Consider the following 20,914-nt stretch of genomic DNA (forward strand, 5'->3'; position numbering starts at 1 on the left):
AATTCAAATTTTTGTCATATTTATTTATTTGTTTACTTCTTATAATCACAAATCTGAATAAAAGTGCTTGACTGCATCCTCTCAAGTCACAAATCCACAATCTGCACTTTGACTGTGATGTGTGGTAAAACTCGAGCTTGTAGGCGGTGGTGAGGAGCATGGTGGTTGGGGGTGGAGGGAGCAGGTCAGCCAATCAGAAAGCAGAAGACCAAATGATCTTCATTAGCCAATGGTACAGCAGCATTTGACATCATACACACGACTGTTGCTGACCTACTGCATAAACACGCAGAGGCTTTAATCACCATCACTGGTTTAATCACACCACTCTGGACTCCAGTCTGCCCACTTTGCAGTAATATGTGGACTGCAAAACACGGGACAATAAACCTCCTCCCACTCAGTGGATCAGACCACACTCTTGTCCAGTTAGCACCTCAGTATGTTCCTGCTGCTTCCTGTTGCCACCAAGTCTGCAAGGAGGTGGAAGCAGGAAGCCAGCGAGGCTCTGCAGAACTGCTTGAGGTGTCTAAAGAGTGTGAAAATGCATCAACAGCGTATTCATTACATGTAAGAGTAAAAGACACTCGATTTCAAAGATGTGACAAAAGATTTCCTGCAAAAATGTCACAGGCTATAACACCACCTAAATGTTTGCCAAATCAAAAAAAAAGTTGAAAAGAATGTACAGAAATGTCTGAGGAGGGCATAAAGGTTAACCCATATGACAAAGGTGGGGAGGCGCCAAAGGATAACTGCTGCCTGGACATTGAGGACACTGTGTACAAATCACAAGTACTTGATTCCCTCCAACTCTCTGTGGCTAAACGCACTGCTGGGTTCCACACACAGCAGTCTAACAAACTATTCTCCTAGTTTCATGGACTTTGTCAAAGAGAAAATCATGAACCCATCTTCTGTTAAAATTGCCTAAATCAATCTGTTCATTACCTACTAAGTTACGTTAAATCCAGCAGGTTAATAATTTTTAGAAGGACTGAAAATGTCCTTATAAACCTTCATGTGAAGAGAAGTCCTCAAAAACGTCAAAGTAAGAAGGTCATGCAGCTGTGATAAGAGTAGATACTGTAACCATTCTGATTCCATTATCGATATCACTTATCGACTGTCACTGGCTCTGCTTTGAGAGTCACCACCGTCCCTAAGCAACACATCAACAGCATTACATTCATGCACATACTTGCACGCTATGCGGTCAAATGTTTGTGGGTGTTTGTTGAGGTTTTTCCTTTCTTCGTCACGTGTGTTATGAATAAATGTTCTTTTTTTTCGGTACCGGTACTAGTTTTATTTTGTTGTATTTATCCACGACACCTTAAAGGCCGGTCTATGAAAATATTGTCGGGCATAAACCGGTCCGTGGCGCAAAAAAGGTTGGGGACCGCTGCATTACAGTACATTACTTAATAACTCCAAGGAGAAGGTAATTTGTTACACTACGCGTTACATTACTTTTGGGTTTCTCTGTAAAATAACCTGAAAGGCTTTGTCTGATAATAAAACTACAGTCCCACAGAGCAAGTTTCTATTCACAGACTGCTGGAGTAGCTGTGAAGCACATAATGATCCTTCTTTACTTTATACTAGCACCTGGTGTGTGTGTGTGTGTGTGTGTGTGTGTGTGTGTGTGTGTGTGTGTGTGTGTGTGTGTGTGTGTGTGTGTGTGTGTGTGTGTACATATATATATAGAAGTAGCAGCTTTATGAAATAAACTCCACAGTATTTCATTTAGCCAGTGTATTTACATCTTAGTGAGGTATTCTGGTGTGATGCTAATTTGTGTCAGACTACATCAGACATATTTTTGCTGAGTGTCAGGAAAATGTAGTTACCTTGTTAAAAATGAAGAGTTTGATCTTGTTCTTGGGATGCTGGAGCTTCAGCAGCCGTTCGAAGAACACTGTAACAAATGGAGTGGGCTGCTGAATGAAGATGCCAATCACTACCAGAGGGTATTCATTTTCCTGTTAGAAACACACACATTAAACAAAAAATAAGTGTCATGTTCTACCAGGATGAGGCTTTATGCCATTTTTATCAGGCATCAAAGGTAGCTTTGGGAAATAATATGGATACAGTTTGTCAGGAAATGTAAACAGACCTGAAGAGCTGTGAGTGACCGTAGATCCTCATGACACACTGTGCACCCAGACTCAAATGTCCATGTGTTGGGGATGTAGTTTCCCAGGTAGTTGATCTGGAGCTGGAAAACAGTCGTGTGCTCTTGTAGTTCATTTTATATCAATCTCATATCTAATAGTCTAACACTGGTAATCTCTTAGTCGTACTAAAAGATGAAACAGATTTTCAGAATCTCAGACATATAGGTAGATTATCATTAGATTACTGGAACGACCCCTACATACATATTATGTATCAGAATCAGTGAAGCACAGGCTGAGGTGGGGATGGCAACAATCGTCCAACCCAACTTATTAATCAACCAACACACCAACAGTTTCAGTTCATTTGAAAGCCTGATACTTAACCCAGTCCACCCAAGAAGGCAAACTAAAAAAACAGTTTTATTTGTTGTTATTCATCGTCCACCCGGGCCTTATAGGCAGGTACTAAACATGTCAGACTCAACATGGCATTTAATCTGTTATTAGACTCAGTTGGCTTCTGTCAAAATGTAAAAGAACCCACCCACCACATTAATCACACTTTAGATCTTGTGTTAACATATGGCATAGAAACTGAACATTTAACAGTGTTTCCTGAAAACCCTCTCCTGTCTGATCATTTCCTGATAACATTTACAATAATTGATTACACAGCAGTGGGGAGTAGACTTTATCACAGTAGATGTCTTTCTGAAAGTGCTGTAACTAAGTTTAAGAATATAATCCACCCACTGTTATCATCTTCAATGCCCTGTACCAACATAGAGCAGAGCAGCTACCTGAACGCTACTCCAACAGAGGTTGATTATCTTGTTAATAATTTTACCTCCTCACTACGTACGACTCTGGATACTGGAGCTCCGGTGAAAACTAAGGTCTCAAATCAGAAGTACCTGACTCTGTGGTATAATTCTCAAACACGTAGCCTAAAGCAGATGACTCGTAAGCTGGAGAGGAAATGGCGTGTCACAAATTTAGAAGATCATCATTTAGCCCGGAGAAATAGTTTGTTGCTATATCACCATATTAGAGTACTTCGCTCTCACACTGCAGGCTTACTTGTTGTTCCTAGAGTATTTAAAAGTAGAATGGGAGGCAGAGCCTTCAGTTTTCAGCTGAGAAAACTGCTGAGAGAATACAAACTCAAACTTTTCGAGCAGGTTTTATTGTTTCCATTAAAAACTGTGCGATGTGACTACAGCTTAATAACATGGAACAGATAAGTTGGTACCTTTGTTGGTCCGTTTCCGTGGATGATGACAGGCAGAGTATCATACAACACATTTCTGAGTCGTACTTGACTATCTTCAAACTTCAGCACCACATCATCTGGAAACATAAACAGATGTAAAACAACTATCAGACTTGTTTTTAAGATTTGAAATATCAAAACTACACATTTACATTTTAAATGTTTCAAGAGAACACTGAAGATAAATAGATCAGATAGACAGAAGAACAAGTTAACTACTGTAAGACCTAGCTACCACAAAGCATACACAATACTGTTACTGCTGACAGTATGTCATGGTCCTAGGTCATGTGACCCAGTGTTTTGTGTTTCCTTGTATGTTGATATTCAATGTTTATGTTTTAGTCTCATTTAGTTATCTAAAGATCCTTCTACAGGGAGTGCAGAATTATTAGGTAAATGAGTATTTTGTCCACATCATCCTCTTCATGCATGTTGTCTTACTCCAAGCTGTATAGGCTCGAAAGCCTACTACCAATTAAGCATTTTAGGTGATGTGCATCTCTGTAATGAGAAGGGGTGTGGTCTAATGACATCAACACCCTATATCAGGTGTGCATAATTATTAGGCAACGTCCTTTCCTTTGGCAAAATGGGTCAAAAGAAGGACTTGACAGGCTCAGAAAAGTCAAAAATAGTGCGATATCTTGCAGAGGGATGCAGCAGTCTCAAAATTGCAAAGCTTCTGAAGCGTGATCATCGAACAATCAAGCGTTTCATTCAAAATAGTCAACAGGGTCGCAAGAAGCATGTGGAAAAACCAAGGCGCAAAATAACTGCCCATGAACTGAGAAAAGTCAAGCGTGCAGCTGCCAAGATGCCACTTGCCACCAGTTTGGCCATATTTCAGAGCTGCAACATCACTGGAGTGCCCAAAAGCACAAGGTGTGCAATACTCAGAGACATGGCCAAGGTAAGAAAGGCTGAAAGACGACCACCACTGAACAAGACACACAAGCTGAAACGTCAAGACTGGGCCAAGAAATATCTCAAGACTGGTTTTTCTAAGGTTTTATGGACTGATGAAATGAGAGTGAGTCTTGATGGGCCAGATGGATGGGCCCGTGGCTGGATTGGTAAAGGGCAGAGAGCTCCAGTCCGACTCGGACGCCAGCAAGGTGGAGGTGGAGTACTGGTTTGGGCTGGTATCATCAAAGATGAGCTTGTGGGGCCTTTTCGGGTTGAGGATGGAGTCAAGCTCAACTCCCAGTCCTACTGCCAGTTTCTGGAAGACACCTTCTTCAAGCAGTGGTACAGGAAGAAGTCTGCATCCTTCAAGAAAAACATGATTTTCATGCAGGACAATGCTCCATCACACGCGTCCAAGTACTCCACAGCGTGGCTGGCAAGAAAGGGTATAAAAGAAGAAAAACTAATGACATGGCCACCTTGTTCACCTGATCTGAACCCCATTGAGAACCTGTGGTCCATCATCAAATGTGAGATTTACAAGGAAGGAAAACAGTACACCTCTCTGAACAGTGTCTGGGAGGCTGTGGTTGCTGCTGCATGCAATGTTGATGGTGAACAGATCAAAACACTGACAGAATCCATGGATGGCAGGCTTTTGAGTGTCCTTGCAAAGAAAGGTGGCTATATTGGTCGCTGATTTGTTTTTGTTTTGTTTTTGAATGTCAGAAATGTATATTTGTGAATGTGGAGATGTTATATTGGTTTCACTGGTAAAAATAAATAATTGAAATGGGTATATATTTGTTTTTTGTTAAGTTGCCTAATAATTATGCACAGTAATAGTCACCTGCACACACAGATATCCCCCTAAAATAGCTAAAACTAAAAACAAACTAAAAACTACTTCCAAAAACATTCAGCTTTGATATTAATGAGTTTTTTGGGTTCATTGAGAACATGGTTGTTGTTCAATAATAAAACTTGCCTAATAATTCTGCACTCCCTGTATTTTGACGAGGTCGCCATGTTAGTTCTTTGTTTATCACCCCCTGTCTCCCTCGCCCTTCATGTGTTGTCTCCCGTTTCCTCTTCTTGTTTACGTGTTTTTCCCCCTGTGACCCATTCCTTCTGTCACGTGTGCTTTCCCCCGGTCATTGTGTTTAGTTATATCCATGTCTCATCTCCAGTCCCTTTTTCATCCTCTGTAAGTTTTTATGGTGTTCGCGTTCCTCGTCAGTCCACCATGGTAAATCCGTGTCTTAGTCTGTCATGTCTTTCATGTCTGCATGTCCTATGTTGCCAAGCTTGTGTCATGTCTGCGTCTCATTATGCTCCCTGTTTTATTTTGAAGAGGTCTGGTGTCCCATGTTCATTGTGTTTAGTTTCACTTCCTACGTGGCGTCATTATGTTCATTCTAGTCAGCTGTTTCCCCGGGTGTTTCCACTTGCCCTGATCGCCTCCTGTGTGCATTTAGTCTGTGTGTTTTCTTTCATTCCTGTCAGGTCGTCTGCTGTTTGTCTTCAGAGCTGAAGTTACAGCAGCATGGAATTAATCAAATATATAGCTGGACTATGAAGCTGCAAACGCTTTGAGTTCTGTCATGATCCTGGGTCCTTTTGACCCAGCGTTTTGTGTTTTCTCTTCGCGATTTTGGTTCTGTGCTCTAATTGGTATTTACCCTGTTCCCCCCCGTGTGTTCCTGTTTTATTGTGAAGGTCTGCGTCTTATGTGAGTGTTTTCAGTTTGCCTCCCTGGTCTCGTCATGTTAATCTCTCCCAGCTGTGTCTCTCACCTGTGTGCAATCTCCCTGTGTTCTGAGTGTATTTAAGTTGTATTTTCTGTCTTAGTAATCGCTGGTTCGTCTGTGTTGTTTCCCCTCGGTCTCCCTGCCTCTCTTCATGTGTATTTCCCCGGATCTCCCTGCACCGTCATTCCTGGTTTGTGTTGTTAGTTTACCCAGTTTAGGTTTCGGTTTCATGTTCACACCCCGTTGCTGTTTGTACCCACTGCTGTAAATAAACACTCACCTGCACCAGAGCTGCCGCCTTTTGGGTCCTTACTACAAATCCACACGGCTTGCCCCGCAAACCGTGACAAGTTCATATCAGTATCCTTTGACAAATATAATATTAATAGCATTTTTATAACAAATTTGTAAAAATCTTAGTTTTGGAGAGATCTATATATTGTCCTATATATTAGTTGGGTGTAAACCAACCCCACTTACTCTAAACCTCTCTTTGGCTCATCAATATAAATAAGAATTTATAATATTTGGTGGAGAATATATACAGAGACAGCATTTATGGTACAGCTGACTATGAATGAGAGGAAATGATTAAAAGCCTCATAGATATTTAATTTTCTAGGTATGATATAAACACCTTAAAGATTTGAACGTGTTTTCAAGAACTCATCCACACAGTACCACACTGGAATTCCCCCCTTAGCTTCTAAACACGAAACTGGAAGAGTGGCTCCAGCAGATTCCAGTTACAACATCCAAGGTCTCTAGCCATGGGAGAGCACAGTGTTAGGAACAGCTAAGATACTGCTCAGTACCTGAGAGTACCTTAGCTTGAGGAACACACACATACCATCCTCCGAGGGTGACAGAGACATTGTTATATGATATACTTAGAACGGCAAACTTACTGAAACCAGCCAGGACAACACACTTGTCACACTGTTAGATCAGAGTCAGTTCACAGAGGAGCTTTATGACACAATAGTTTCCACTCTTCCTACATCTGATCAGATCTGCTGAGCCTGTACAGATACTATTAAAGAAAAATACAGACCTTCCAATGATCCCTCAATATCCTGTGTCTCATGAAAATAGAAAAGGTGTTATATCAGTAATTCAATTTAAATCTAGACTAGACCGAGATATAATCCCAGCAAACATGCCCGGTGAGCCCACAGTGGGCAGCTCTGGCTGTGTGGCAAAGAAAAAGGGCCCATAGCAGTTTTGCCCTTTAATAGTTTAGGAGTAGTTTTACTTCACGGGGCCCCTATCACAGTTGACTGTGGGCAACCAAAAGACTGGGATAAGTATGGGTTTGCCCCACAGTTCACCCACACTTACCCCCTGTTGTCTGGATGTCATGTTATTTATAATAAGCAAATGCCATACAGGGAAATATGATTACTGTGGACTATTTTTGTCTTTCAGGGCAAGTGGCTCCATAGTGTAGTGATTAAGGTATTTGAGTATCAAGCAGAAGATCCCTGGCTTGGGTGCATGAGGAAACATAAATCCCTAAAAGATTGTGTCAGGGAGGATACCTGGTGTAAAAATCTACCAAATCAACTGGCAACATTTTTACCCACACTCAATATCAGCTGGTAACTGTGGGGTCTATTCATTCACATGTCAAAGTGTGACACATATGTGTAGATATCTTCTGAAGCTAGCAGAAGTGTGGCCTTGTAGAAAAGTCGACTTTATCGCTGTTCCAGAAAGATGCAACAGAGATGGCATTTCACAGAGCATCAGTTCTGATGCTCTGTGAAATGCCAGAGAGAGGATGGCCTGTACAATTTCACTGGCAGGTAATGACCAAACTGTGAATTGACCAGAAACCCCACTGTCCAATGTGTCCATATCATCTGCAATATAGAACTAGTTAGGATAAAAACTGGCTAAATACTGCCCAGAAATAGCCCTAAAATGGACTGCAATGTTGATGTCAGTGACGTCAACTTTTATCAAAAAACACACTCACACGTTGTTACTGTCAGACCAATGTAACCAAGTCATTTTATACTTCATACAGAAAAGATGACCTGCGTGTCATGGATAACATTTTTTGTTCTGCTCTAACCTGTGCTACTCAACTTATCCACACCTGGATAAAGGTTATGTAGCCTTCTCATAGTGACACCTCATCAAGATAACTCCTCAAAAGACCAACAGAAGGTGTCCTCACCATGGCACCATACTTATCCTAGAATGGTGGGATGCACCCTCATCTACAAAGAAACGATGAAGGTACTGCCGATTGTCCTCTACAGTTGAGCAAAAAAGCAATAAGAACCACTCCTCGACAATGAAAATATGCAAGAACTGGAGTCACAGAAGTAGACGTGGGGACCAATATAGGAGCATTGCAACCACTGGAGCTCCAGTGAGAGCTTTTCAAGGCCTACATCTTGTAACAACCATTATTATGGCATAACACCGTTATGGGGTGTCTTCCCATTATTGTAGTAGTTGGAGAGTCTCCTAGTGTGAGTGCAGCCATTACAGTCGAGCATGCTGCTCTCCGCTCATGTGTTTTAGAGAGACCTTCCCATTGTAATGGGCTGGTGCCTAGGCTCCGACTTGTCCGGCTAACCTCCATGCCAAATGCCCGCGGGACCTTCCTCACCAGACCAACATTACAATCTGCTTGAACCAAGTAAAATATAGATATCCAGCTATAGACATCATATACCTGAGCTTTCTGCAAACAGTGAAAGAAACGGACTCCATACCTTAACACTTAGCTATTAGCAAAAATGGTTGCTGATAATAGCCCAACCCCCCAAAACGACTATACCTCTGGGGAAAATCTTAGAAATATGGTATCTAACCAGATTCTTACTCTGGATGGCATTACCTTGGCCTCCAGTAACGCTGTGAGGAACCTTGGAGTCATTTTTGACCAGGACATGTCCTTCAATGCACATATTAAATAAATATGTAGGACTGCTTTCTTCCATTTGCGCAACATCTCTAAAATTAGAAATATCCTGTCTCAGAGTGACGCTGAAAAACTAGTTCATGCATTTATTACTTCCAGGCTGGACTACTGTAATTCATTATTATCAGGAAGTCCTAAAAACTCCCTGAAAAGCCTTCAGTTAATCCAAAATGCTGCAGCAAGAGTCCTGACAGGGACTAGAAAGAGAGAGCATATTTCTCCTGTATTGGCTTCCTGTTAAATCCAGAATTCAAAATCCTGCTCCTCACATACAAGGTCTTAAATAATCAGGCCCCATCTTATCTTAATGACCTTGTAGTGCCATATCACCCTATTAGAGCACTTCGTTCTCACACTCCAGGCTTATTTGTTGTTCCTAGAGTATTTAAAATGGTAAATGGCCTGTATTTATATAGTGCTTTACTAGTCCCTAAGGACCCCAAAGCGCTTTACATATCCAGTCATCCACCCATTCACGCACACATTCACACACTGGCGATGGCAAGCTACATTGTAGCCACAGCCACCCTGGGGCGCACTGACAGAGGCGAGGCTGCCGGACACTGGCGCCACCGGGCCCTCTGACCACCACCAGTAGGCAACGGGTGAAGTGTCTTGCCCAAGGACACAACGACCGAGACTGTCCAAGCCGGGGCTCGAACCGGCAACCTTCCGATTACAAGGCGAACTCCCAACTCTTGAGCCACGATCGCCCCAAAAGTAGAATGGGAGGCAGAGCCTTCAGTTTTCAGGCCCCTCTTCTGTGGAACCAGCTTCCAGTTTGGATTCAGTAGACAGACACTATCTCTACTTTCAAGATTAGGCTTAAAACTTTCCTTTTTGCTAAAGCATATAGTTAGGGCTGGACCAGTGCTTGCTCATAGTGGGTCATATTATTATTGGGTTTTTTCTCTGTATGTATTATTGTAGCCTCTACCTTACACTATAAAGCGCCTTGAGAGCGACTGTTGTTGTTATTTGGTGCTGTATAAATAAACTTGAATTGATCCCACACAATACCAGAGAGGGACTTCCTTATATTGCCTTGCCTGCCAAACCTTGTGACATGTGTTCCCTACTAGACTTGTTCAGTTACACACAAAAAACTACCTGCCACCAACTAGACAACTGTTCTGTAAACAGTATGATTGTTATTCCTGTAAAGACACTTTAACTCTCTCATTCTTACAATGATCTTTGTACATTTTGGTGATGCAATAAAAGTAAATGGAGCACTCCCCTTGAGACTTTACAATGTGACTACAGACCTGTCAACAGAGGAAATAAATGGAGCATCTAAATGAAGTGTATAGTTTAGTCACCATCTGCTGACATCGTTTTGTTTTTTATGCACCTTGCTAAGGTAGCCAATGATTGTTCATTTCAGCAAAGGAAGTAATGCCACAAAAATTACTTTGGCAAACCATAATTATACCCTTGACCTTTGGGGTATTAAAACAATCACCACTTCATCATCAGTGTATGAATTTTAAGTTATTATCCAAAAATATCACCTCATCTATGTATCCGTAGGTCAAAGTGAAAATGCTAAAATTCAATAAGTTCCTTAAAAGGTTGTTAAAGTTGTTACTCTGTTACTGTTTTCTAACTTCAATGCTCTTTTCGTTGTTGCTTTTCGCCATCTACTCAGTATATTTTGTATTCTTTTCTTTTTCCTCATTTTTGTGATTTTCAGACTTGTTTCCATCACTTCGACGTGAACCCAATGCTCTCATTTTTATTGCCTGTTTATGCCCCGTCCTTATCTTCAATGTCATGCTGCTCTGTTGTATCTTAAATGCCCCTTTGGGATAAGTAAAGTGTCTCTGATTTCTGATTTTTCTGATTTATTGTCTGTTGTTTATCATTTTTCGTTATAATGTGCATGGTAAACAAGAGCAGGAGAAGATGCTGGGCAGTGTTACATGTGTTATCAACAACCTTGGCCTGCTGGTCAAAGAAAACAAAATTCAATGCACTCACCAAGTGCTCCATGAAGGTTCTGAAAGAGTCTGCATTTGTTGTCCAGGGTGATATTTATAGATTTCTGAAAAATAGAAATATATTCTTTTGATCTATTATGTTACATGTATCCAATAAGATGAAAACTTCTACAGGAACAAACAAACTGTGGCTGCTTCTTCAGGCCGATGTTGGGAATAAATAATTTTTCAGTGCCTCAATAATGCTATGCTTTTTTATTAATAAGTGTTATAAAGTTATGTAGTGTAGTATTAAGTGGACACAGCCCTGAAAATAAAGGCATGAGACCATGTGTCCTTGGGGAGTAGAAAGCTGCAGACTCACTCACGCTTGCTTGGGAAAATGTAGATAAGAGGGGACCATCTCTAGTGGAAAGTTACTGAGACACTGTTGTTTATGTTGGATAACACCTCCCACCCACTCCATGACATGTTGGTCAGTCACAGGAGCTCGTTCAGCGAGAGACTGAGATTACCGAAAAGCACCACTGAACGACACAGGAAATCATTCCTGCCTGTGGCCATCTCCCTGTACAACGCATCCACTTAACACACTGTTTGCTGCTACAACTACACATGTTTCTTTTCCAACTATTTATTTATAAGTGACTTATGTATGTATGTATGTATATATATGTATATATTGTACTATTCTTAGTTAGCGTATTGTCTGTCTTGTCTTAATGTTGGTTTAAAATGGAGCACTGTAACAAAAAATAATTTCCCCCAGGGATCAATAAAGTATTCTGATTCTGATTCTGATTCTGATTTAGAGTAGAGATAGAGAGCTTCTGTAATAAAACCGTTAGGGGCACACCACCATTTGGAGATCCACGGCAATGTGTCATGCAGGACGCATCTCCCTTCTAGAAGTAATGTGAAAGAGAAATAAAGTGCTAAATTGTCTACTGAGCAGTGTGTTGTCTTCCATCGGATGCCTCTGAGGAATCAAAAGAACTCGGTGAAGTGTTGACATTTAACACCGAGCAGCGTATATTTACCTGCTTTCACATGATAGCTAACATCAGAATTGTACTGCCCTGAATTATGCTGCATTCAATATGAAAACGATGTATTTTCAGCACTATTGTTTTGTGTATTGTTCATCATTACCATCAAAAGCCTCTGGTACATGTTTCAAATTAAAAGCCTAACACGAACCAGGAAAATGTCCAATGAGCTAAAAGACCTGTAATTTGAACCATGTGGACAGAAAGTGCTGAATTTCAGTTAGCAGGAGATGTTATAAACATCACTTCATGTAATTACAGTGCTGTAGAGGCATTCATGAAAAAATAGTGGAATTTCATAAAGTTACAGCAGTGGAACAAGTCTTACTCTTTTTGATTGATCAGTGTAAACCTTGGTGAAAAACAGCTGATCACTGTCACCGTCGTCTCCTGTCCAATTAGCAACGAGCTCTTTGATGTTGGGAAGATAGCCAATGAAACCTGTGAGGAGACAAGAGAAATGAGACAGGAAATGATCACATATATTAGAAGTATACATTTGTTCATGACCTTCATGTAGACACAGTGAGGGAAAGTTAAGGCGTGTGTTTCGAGGAGCATGTCTAATGAGCTCTACCAGGTTTATGTCACCAGTGCAGTGCTGACTAACGACCTGCTATAAAACCATCTGCCCTATCTCATCTATCAGCAACCTGTGAGCCTCACATTTTAACGATTTTTTTTCTGGTACTTCTTAAGCCCAGAAGGTGAGTGACCCTTTTAACCTGCTTATTTACACAGGTGGGGAGTAGTGTTTCTATGATTGGGTGAATGACGCATGTTGTATAAAGAGCTTTGAGTGCTGAGGTTGAGTAGTAAAGCACTACATAGGAACCAGTTCATTTACCTTCCAGGTTTTCCTGCTGGATGTGAGAGATACAGCAACAGCTTAACATTTAATACCATCTGAAAATTTTTTATTTTTTATAATTTACATTTTTATAATTGCTTACATGGCACCAGTTGACTAAGTATGCAAATGCTGAAACAACATTAAGAAAGTACTGATTAATAAAGTACTAAAACAACATTAAGTGCAGTGCTGCACTGCATTTGGATTTGGATCTGTTTACGTATCTTAGTGAGCTACTTCAGTCTCTGGGTTGATTTTCATTAATAAATGCTTTCTGCTGAGTTTAACTTCTAGTACTCGAGGTTAGAGAGCTATTATGTAGAGAATCAATAAGATAATTGGTTAGGAACTGAATGGACAAGTGACATCAACAATGGAATTGGAATTGCTAAATTCCAATAGATTCCCATCCCATATGAACACATATTAGAAAATCTGTTGAAACTGTCTCAATTCTGTGTCTGTGCGTTGGTCTTTTTGTGTTTCCTTGTTCTGTAGTGAGAGGTAGTGGGAGTTGGTATTCAGGATGCTATAAATGTGCCTGTTTTACTGTGAAGGCTGTTCTGTGATGTCTCCTGTCCCTGCTATGTGACTGCCCTGATTGTTTTCACCTGTGTTTATTATGTTTCGATTTATCTCATTGCCGAGCTGGCCTCCAGTATTTCATCAGCCCTCAGTGTGGCTACATACAGCAGTACTGTACAGTGTGAACTGTAGTTGCTTTGTCCACTCTGGCATTGTATGCACTGTTCTTTGTAACTTTGCTGTGTTTTGTTGTTTTCTAATTTCTTGTGTTTTGGATTTTTCCCTTGAACAATGATTCACTTTGGATTAGCTATTAAAGAGCTCCCTTTTTGAAAAATCCTTTGTGTGCTGTGTCCTGCATCCTAAAATTATGTGACCCTCCACACATGGCTACACTGTGACGCAGGTGTCTCTAATAAAAAAATATGACATAAAAATATTGTTTTTTCTCAGAATAAATACTTCATGTTATGTAAAAACAAACAGACAGAAATTACACAGCAATATTACTTTTCTCAGCAGTACAAGAAACAACAAGACTGATAAACATACCCCCTGAGCCCAGGAACCTGTTGCCCTCCCTGACATGGGGATATTTGTCCTCCAGATGTCTGTCTGGCCAGATGAGGGTCTCAGAGGAGAACACAACCCTGTGCTTGGTCTGCTGGAACTTCTTGAGCAGCTCTTTGGGACCCGAGGCAAAAACCACATCGTAGCTAAGTCATTAAGGGAGTGAAAACAGAAAACGTTAGTACACAGTGCAGCTCAGCACTGTGTGAAGCCAGTGACACAGTTAAAACAAATGAAGGCGTTGTTATTATATGATACCAGCCAGAGTTAATTTGCCTGTGACTATGTTTACTACCAGAAAAGGAACTGCAACAAAAACAACACACACTTTCTTGATTTCACTATAATTACATGCTTCACCATAAAGAATTTTACAACTTTACAAAATGTCAGGACTTTTCCTTTAGCTGCCATGTACAGCTAAAGTGCATCAAATGTGCTTCAAAAACATGTCATTTAAATTAAATATGCATAAACACTGAAACAGTAATATCTTATGAATTTAGTATACTGACTCATAACATCATAACACAGCAAATAAACTGCTATAAGTGGAGCTTGTTACTCAATTCAAAGCACGCTACCTTAAAAGACTAGAGAAACAGCAGAAACAGTTAAGAACTGCTAATATATTTTAAATAAGTAGCTATTAAATTTATACCGAGGCAATTCTTATACACCTGTACTCGATATTTGCATTATTTTGACCTGGACATGTTGAGTCAGTTGGCCTAGTTTGGTATAAAATGTGGAAGAGAAGAGAGGTTATATTTAAAGGTAAAGACTGCTCAGTGGTATTTAATATACTGGAAATTTTAGGTTTACATGTAAGTCCTCATTTTTACATCAGATACTGGCTTCTGTATACGTGACCTTTTGTTTTTTTTCTTATTTTTTAGGCTTCCTGCAAGACAAACTGAGGTGTAGCCTTTGACCTTTGTGTTACTGAATCTGCTCCTTAGTGCAGGATAAACAGGTTAGCTTAGAGTCATACAATGGATTCTAGGTAAAGCACTGCACTGGACGGGTGCACAGCAGCTGTGGTGTTCATGGTCAGTGTCGAGTTACATAATATGAACTTTATGTGATGATGCTTAGATTCATTCACTGAAGTCCACCTTCACAGCAGCTTCAGACTGTCCAGCATAAACATTGTGCTGTCAGTGTAGAGGGAGACAATCAGCCAAGATATCTCGTGAAACATCTGCTTACATCTGGCTGAATTCAGTTCTGTAAAACCACAAAGAGCTGCAGGTCTGCTAAAACACATCTACTGCAGCGCACAATAGAAATAATTGTAAGTGTGATTTTTTTACGTGTTTACGCCGTTTACGTGTGGACGAAAGGTGCACCTTTCGTCCACATGTAAACGGCGTTTTCGATCACTGAAAACTGAGATTTTTAAAAACTACTGCCAGGGTGGAAATTTTCGAAAACTCCATTTTTGCATTTATGTGTGAACGAGGAAAACGGAGAAAACGCAGCGTCAAAGGTGTGCGCCTTTTTTGACATCACACCGTGCGCCACGTTATTGTTTCGGTGAAATGGATTTCTACAATGGCGGACTTAGACAAAATACTGTTACTGTTAATTTTACTTCTATACTCATGTTGTACACAACTATTCAAATGATGAAGTCACAAATGTGCATTCATCTTTACAAAGAGAGTCAAATGCAGTGCAGCTGTTCAATATCAATCACTTTAACTGTTGACTATTCATACTTACAGCCTGATTACATCATGCACTAATATTTAGTGCTTCTATGTTTTCCTTACGTATCAATGCCGAATATCACGCTCATCAAATGTTTGCTGTTGTTCTAACCATGTGGACTGATGTTCTTCCAATATGTCTAAATGCAGATGTGTTTCTAGTCACTGTTCCTACCGAAACACAAAGTGAACCGTCATGTCACAGCCACTGAGCTCTTTTCTTCTTATCGTTTTGATACATCAGAATCAACCTGCTTAGAGTTTACACACACAATGCCACACAGAATGACTGGATGTTAACTGCAGCCTGCAGAGCACCACAGTGCTGAAAAGCATCCAAACAGAGTATGTTTCTCACCTACTAATACAGTTCTTCCTTAATTTGTCGTCAAGCTGTAAAATTACATACTACACATTACTATATTTCGTGTGCTGACAAAAGGCAGAACAAGGCAGATTCATGTAACATGAAATGAAATTGAACCAGTGGCTGAATAACTAACACAGTATTATAGTGGCATAGGTACCCAGATAGACACTCTACCTGTCAATAAAAAGGATTATTTGGCCATCATCCTTCATCTCCTTCAGACCTTCTTTAAGAAGTCGTACTTTCTGGCCTCCTCCTGGGGCTGACATGTAGTCACCTCCCTTCCATTTCTGATCTCGGCCCAGAACCTTAAAAACATACACCTCATCTTTTAGTTTAAAGCTTTTAATGTATCATCCTTTAAAAATACAGCCATTAAGGTTATGTCTTTCCTTATTTTCTGCTTTATATTATCAACACATATTAGTATGACTGAAATCCACTGAAAAGGACCAATTTTTGTGTTTGGATAAAACTCCTTAAAGCACACAGCAGGGACTTGTTTTAAAGAGACTGTGAGCCCTCACGTCTACAGAGCATGAAATAAACTTTTTCGAAAACTTTGCCCCAGAAGTTCTTACCTTGACAGTATAGTTAAAGTGTTTCGCTGTCCTCAGAAAACGCCTGTAGCCATCAGTCTCTTTGGTCGCAACAGTCACAACTAGAAGTTTGTCTGGAAACCAGAGCATGACAGAGGAATTCAGAATGACTTAAGCGTGACAAAACTTTACAGTACCACCATAAAGAGTATTTATGTAACGCGTGTATGACTGTGAACTATAGTGTACAATAACCTAGCAGAAAGAAGAGGCGCTGTATTAGTAATATGATGGCATTTTGATGCTCGCATATTTGCACTTAAACACAGAGCTTTAATGCAGAGCTATACTTGTGCGATTATGTCGACATGTAGTTACATTTCTACAGAGGAGCAAATACGTTTCTTGCACAGGCTGTGATAAAGGCTTTAAGATGGTTATGGTTACGATGTAACAGTGAACTGCTCAGGGTTAATGTCGCTATGAATTAAGCCTGAAAAAAAGTCTCTAAACTTAGATTTTTATTCTTTGTGGGTGTATCACAGAATCAAGTCCGCATCCCCTGCAACTATTAATAATATAGGCTTCCCACAGGCTAACGTGAATGTGTTAGAGGCAATGATTACAGCAGTTCAGAGGAGCATCGTCCACGTCAGCGGCATGGCAGCCCTCCTCAGCCCGGAGCGACTACAGTTTGCTTTGAATTGGAAAGCGCTGACGAAACGTTAATAAACTCCGTTCATGTTTTATTAACAGTGATTTTTATTTTGGAAAACTGAAAAACAACTTTTCGACATGCATCAAGCACTACGAGACAAAGTGGGGAAATTTCGGTTTTTCTAACAGACTAACACTGATCCAAGGATCCGGGCTTTTCATAAAGATGCAGTCAGATAATTTGTCGCCATCGTCTTGTTTTGTCTGTAGTTCGGCTTCAACTCTTTCTCACACATTTCTGTGACACGCGTGGTTGCAACACAGCTTTTTTCAGCCAGTTATCAAATGAACTAAGTCTCCCTGTGTCGAGCTTAACTGGCCCAACTCGTCTCGGTACACATTTGCTACAAACTGCACCACCAACACCGTGGGGTGCGGACACAGCGTTATCTCTGCCAGCATTCCAGACTTACCTTCAGGAATTCCCTCTACTTCGGAGTTTACCAGAGCGGAAAGCGCGCAGACAACAATAGCTGAAAATAACAGCAAAGATGAAAATCTCATTTTTGCCAGGTTAACGTCCCTGTTTTTGAACCGGACTGGTCCCGTTAGCGAACGTCAACTACGGCTGTGTTGGATCTGCCAGCTCAGCCTTCTCTAACTCGCCTTGTTTTTCCCTACTTTGCCTTTTCTCTCTCCTCCTCGCAGTTTCTCAGTGTGTGCACACAAACCGTGTATTTGTCTATACAGCAGTTACAGTAGAAGAATAACAGTAGTAAAACAGCAGTTTGGCATCCGTGTAAAGATTTGCCATCCAGGCTCTTTTATAACACAGTAGCCCACTTGTTAAAATCGCAAGCAAACGCCTACTTCCACAGTGGGCAGGAGAGAACTGTGCACATGGGGATCCTGCTGTTCCGCAGACATGAGTATCTGCACGTAGCCTGAAACGGTGGTTGTATATAAGTTTCTTACATAGACTATGGGTAAACTCAGTTTGTTAAATTAAAGCTCTCACTATAACTTGACCATGAAAAGAAAGAAAGGAAATGTTAAACATCAGTGCCAATCACATTATCCAAAGTAATCATAAACCTAACATTAGAACCCAAATGAAGAGTTTAGACAGAGGTATATCTAATGTGGTGTTGACATCCGATATATTTGCGAATACTGGTATACGAGTTCTTTGTTAGTTAGTGGTTAATTTAATTGACGTTAAAAAGTGTTATTGCATTCATTAAAGTCCAGCTAGAGGTTATTAGAGGTAGAAAAATCGGTACTAATGACGTTTTTAAGTAACCTCCAACATGTACAAACATTTGACCCAGAACATGCAATTCATCTGCATGAATGTAATGTCTTTGGTATGCTGTTTAACAATGGTGGCCACTCTCAAAGTGCAGCCAACGAGAACCCAGTGAGAAGTGCTAAGATAATCAACAGGAAATTGAATTGATAAGTGATGTTGGTAATGGAATCGGAATCGCCAAATCCTTATTAATTCCTATCCCTAACCTGACGGAGGAAACATATGAGATGGAGATTAATCCCTCATTAATCCTTCCTTCATGTTTTAGATCTCAGATGGTTCGAAATAGCTGCCCTTTGTTTTAATTACTGCTTTACATTCTTGGCATTCTCTCGATGAGCTTCGTGAGGTCATCACCTGAAATGGTTTTCCAACAGCACTCCATCACTCTCCTTGTTGGTCAAACAGCCGTGACACAGCCTGGAGGTGTGTTTGGGGTCATTGTGCTGTTGAAAAATCAATGATGGGATGTTGCTGCAGGATGCTGGTAGCCATGATGGTTCAGTGTGGCTTCAATTTTGAATAAATCTCCAACAGTGTCCCCGCAAAGCAACCCCCACACCATCACACTTCCTCCTCCATGCATGTAGACACTATCAGTTAATCTTTTCTGTGTCATGGGTGGAACCAAACATCTCAGATTTGGACCCCTCAGACCAAAGCACAGATTCCCACTGCTCTAATGTCCACTCCTCGTGTTTCTTGGCCCAAACAAATCTCTGCTGCTTGTTGCTTTTCCTTAGTCGTGGTTTCTTAGCAGCTATTTGACCATAAAGGCCTGATTCACACAGTCTCCTCTGAACATGTAGAGATGTGTCTGCTACTGGAGCTCTGTGTGGCATGTATCTGGGCTCTAATCTGAGCTGCTGTTAACTTGTGATTTCTGAGGCTGGTGACTCGGATGAATGTGTCCTCAGCAGCAGAGGGGACTCTGGGTCTTCCTTTCCTGGGGCGGTCCTCATGTGAGACAGTTTCATCATAGCGTTTGGTTCTTGCGACTGCACTCGGGGACACAATCAAAGTTTTCCAGACTGACTGACCTTCAGTTCTTGAAGTAATGATGGGCTGTTGTTTCTCTTTACTTAGCTGATTGGTTCTTGCCATAATATGAATTCTAACAGTTGTCAAATAGGGCTGTCAGCTGTGTACCAACCTGACTGCTGCACAACACAACTGATGGTCCCAACCTCATTAAGAAGGCTACAAATGAACCCTGACAGGCACACCTGTGAAGTGAAACCATCTCTTTCTGCACTCAGTATTATATGTATGTTCTGCCTTCAGTACTGCAATTTACCCCATAATCATCTGATTTAAAACAAAATCTAACATACAACATTCTCGCCCCTGGAAATAGATCTAAGATGTTACCATCATAATCCGGCTACCCTTTCGGCGCCAGCTGTGGGCTCAAGGCTGGAGCCGAACAAAAACTCCCTGATAACGACTGTGTTGAGTCTGTTCCTTCCCATTCCATGCAAGGCCACCTGGGTTGGCTGCTTTGGAGTTTTCATGTTTTACATGCAGACTCAGGGCTGCTCATCTCCTCTTGATCTTTTCTTATTTGAACGTTGGTGTCTTAGAACCTCAAAGTTTAGCAGCACAACACTGTGTTTGCTTTTTCCATCTGCCATCTGTGTTTATCAATGCGATATGTGACTAATCTTTATTTAATAACCACAAAGTAAACAAATAAAAGATGAAATATTTTATTTATCAAAGATACATGATTACACATTCATACAATGAATAAGGTTTCTATAAAAATTACACGCGGTGTAAGAAAAACATTACAACATACAAATAAATGTTATATGGAAATCTGACATTGTTTCAAAGCATAGTAATAAAATGTTAATTAAAAAGTCAGAATCTGCAAAGCTGTCTTGGTTGATTTCAAAAACTCTGCGCGCTTCACTCATCCGTAAATTAGGCTCATTGGTCAGATCAAAGCTATCCCCTGGTGTTTCAGTGGCTGAAGTAACACTCACTGTAATGACTTTATTGACGGTCTGGGAGGAGTTCGCGGTTGTGGCCGTGGGGTTACAGTCGGGGGGATATTTCCAGTTGGTGAAAGTCAGGCAAGCAATAACTTCCAGTCACTCGGGGTCGCTGGAGTTGAGCGGGGGTGGGATATCCCCCCACAAACAGCTGTTTCACATGGATCAGGTTAAACCCAGGCCTCCTCCACTCTCTGGAGGAGAGCAAAGTGAGAGCCTGCTTTTCTGAAATTGCTTTGGGGTCGCACTGTGAGTCAGAGACATCCTCATTTTACCCACACTGGCTGCTGTGTGACTTGGGGATCCTTGCTCAGGTACGACCGTCTCACGCTAAGGTAGAGTGTGTGTAAGTCTGACTTTGATTTTCTTTGTTTGGATTAA

At 40.9% G+C, this 20,914-nt stretch overlaps 1 protein-coding gene across 1 annotated transcript in view; it reads right to left on the bottom strand.

The window, feature by feature from the left end:
- The window catches only part of plod1a (procollagen-lysine, 2-oxoglutarate 5-dioxygenase 1a), a 29,994-nt gene extending 11,884 nt beyond the window's left edge, over positions 1–18,110 (bottom strand). The window contains exons 1-9 of the mRNA XM_080897762.1: positions 17,695–18,110; positions 16,607–16,698; positions 16,200–16,333; positions 13,923–14,086; positions 12,321–12,433; positions 10,984–11,047; positions 3,379–3,476; positions 2,123–2,224; positions 1,854–1,985 (exon numbers count right to left, since the gene is read on the bottom strand). Coding sequence (XP_080753888.1) covers positions 1,854–1,985; positions 2,123–2,224; positions 3,379–3,476; positions 10,984–11,047; positions 12,321–12,433; positions 13,923–14,086; positions 16,200–16,333; positions 16,607–16,698; positions 17,695–17,785 — 990 coding nt within the window. The 5' untranslated portion in view covers positions 17,786–18,110. The remainder of the gene's footprint in view (positions 1–1,853; positions 1,986–2,122; positions 2,225–3,378; positions 3,477–10,983; positions 11,048–12,320; positions 12,434–13,922; positions 14,087–16,199; positions 16,334–16,606; positions 16,699–17,694) is intronic.
- Positions 18,111–20,914: the final 2,804 nt, after the last annotated feature.

This window comes from Rhamphochromis sp. 'chilingali', assembly GCF_963969265.1.
Source record: "Rhamphochromis sp. 'chilingali' genome assembly, chromosome: 12".
NCBI lineage: Eukaryota > Metazoa > Chordata > Actinopteri > Cichliformes > Cichlidae > Rhamphochromis > Rhamphochromis sp. 'chilingali'.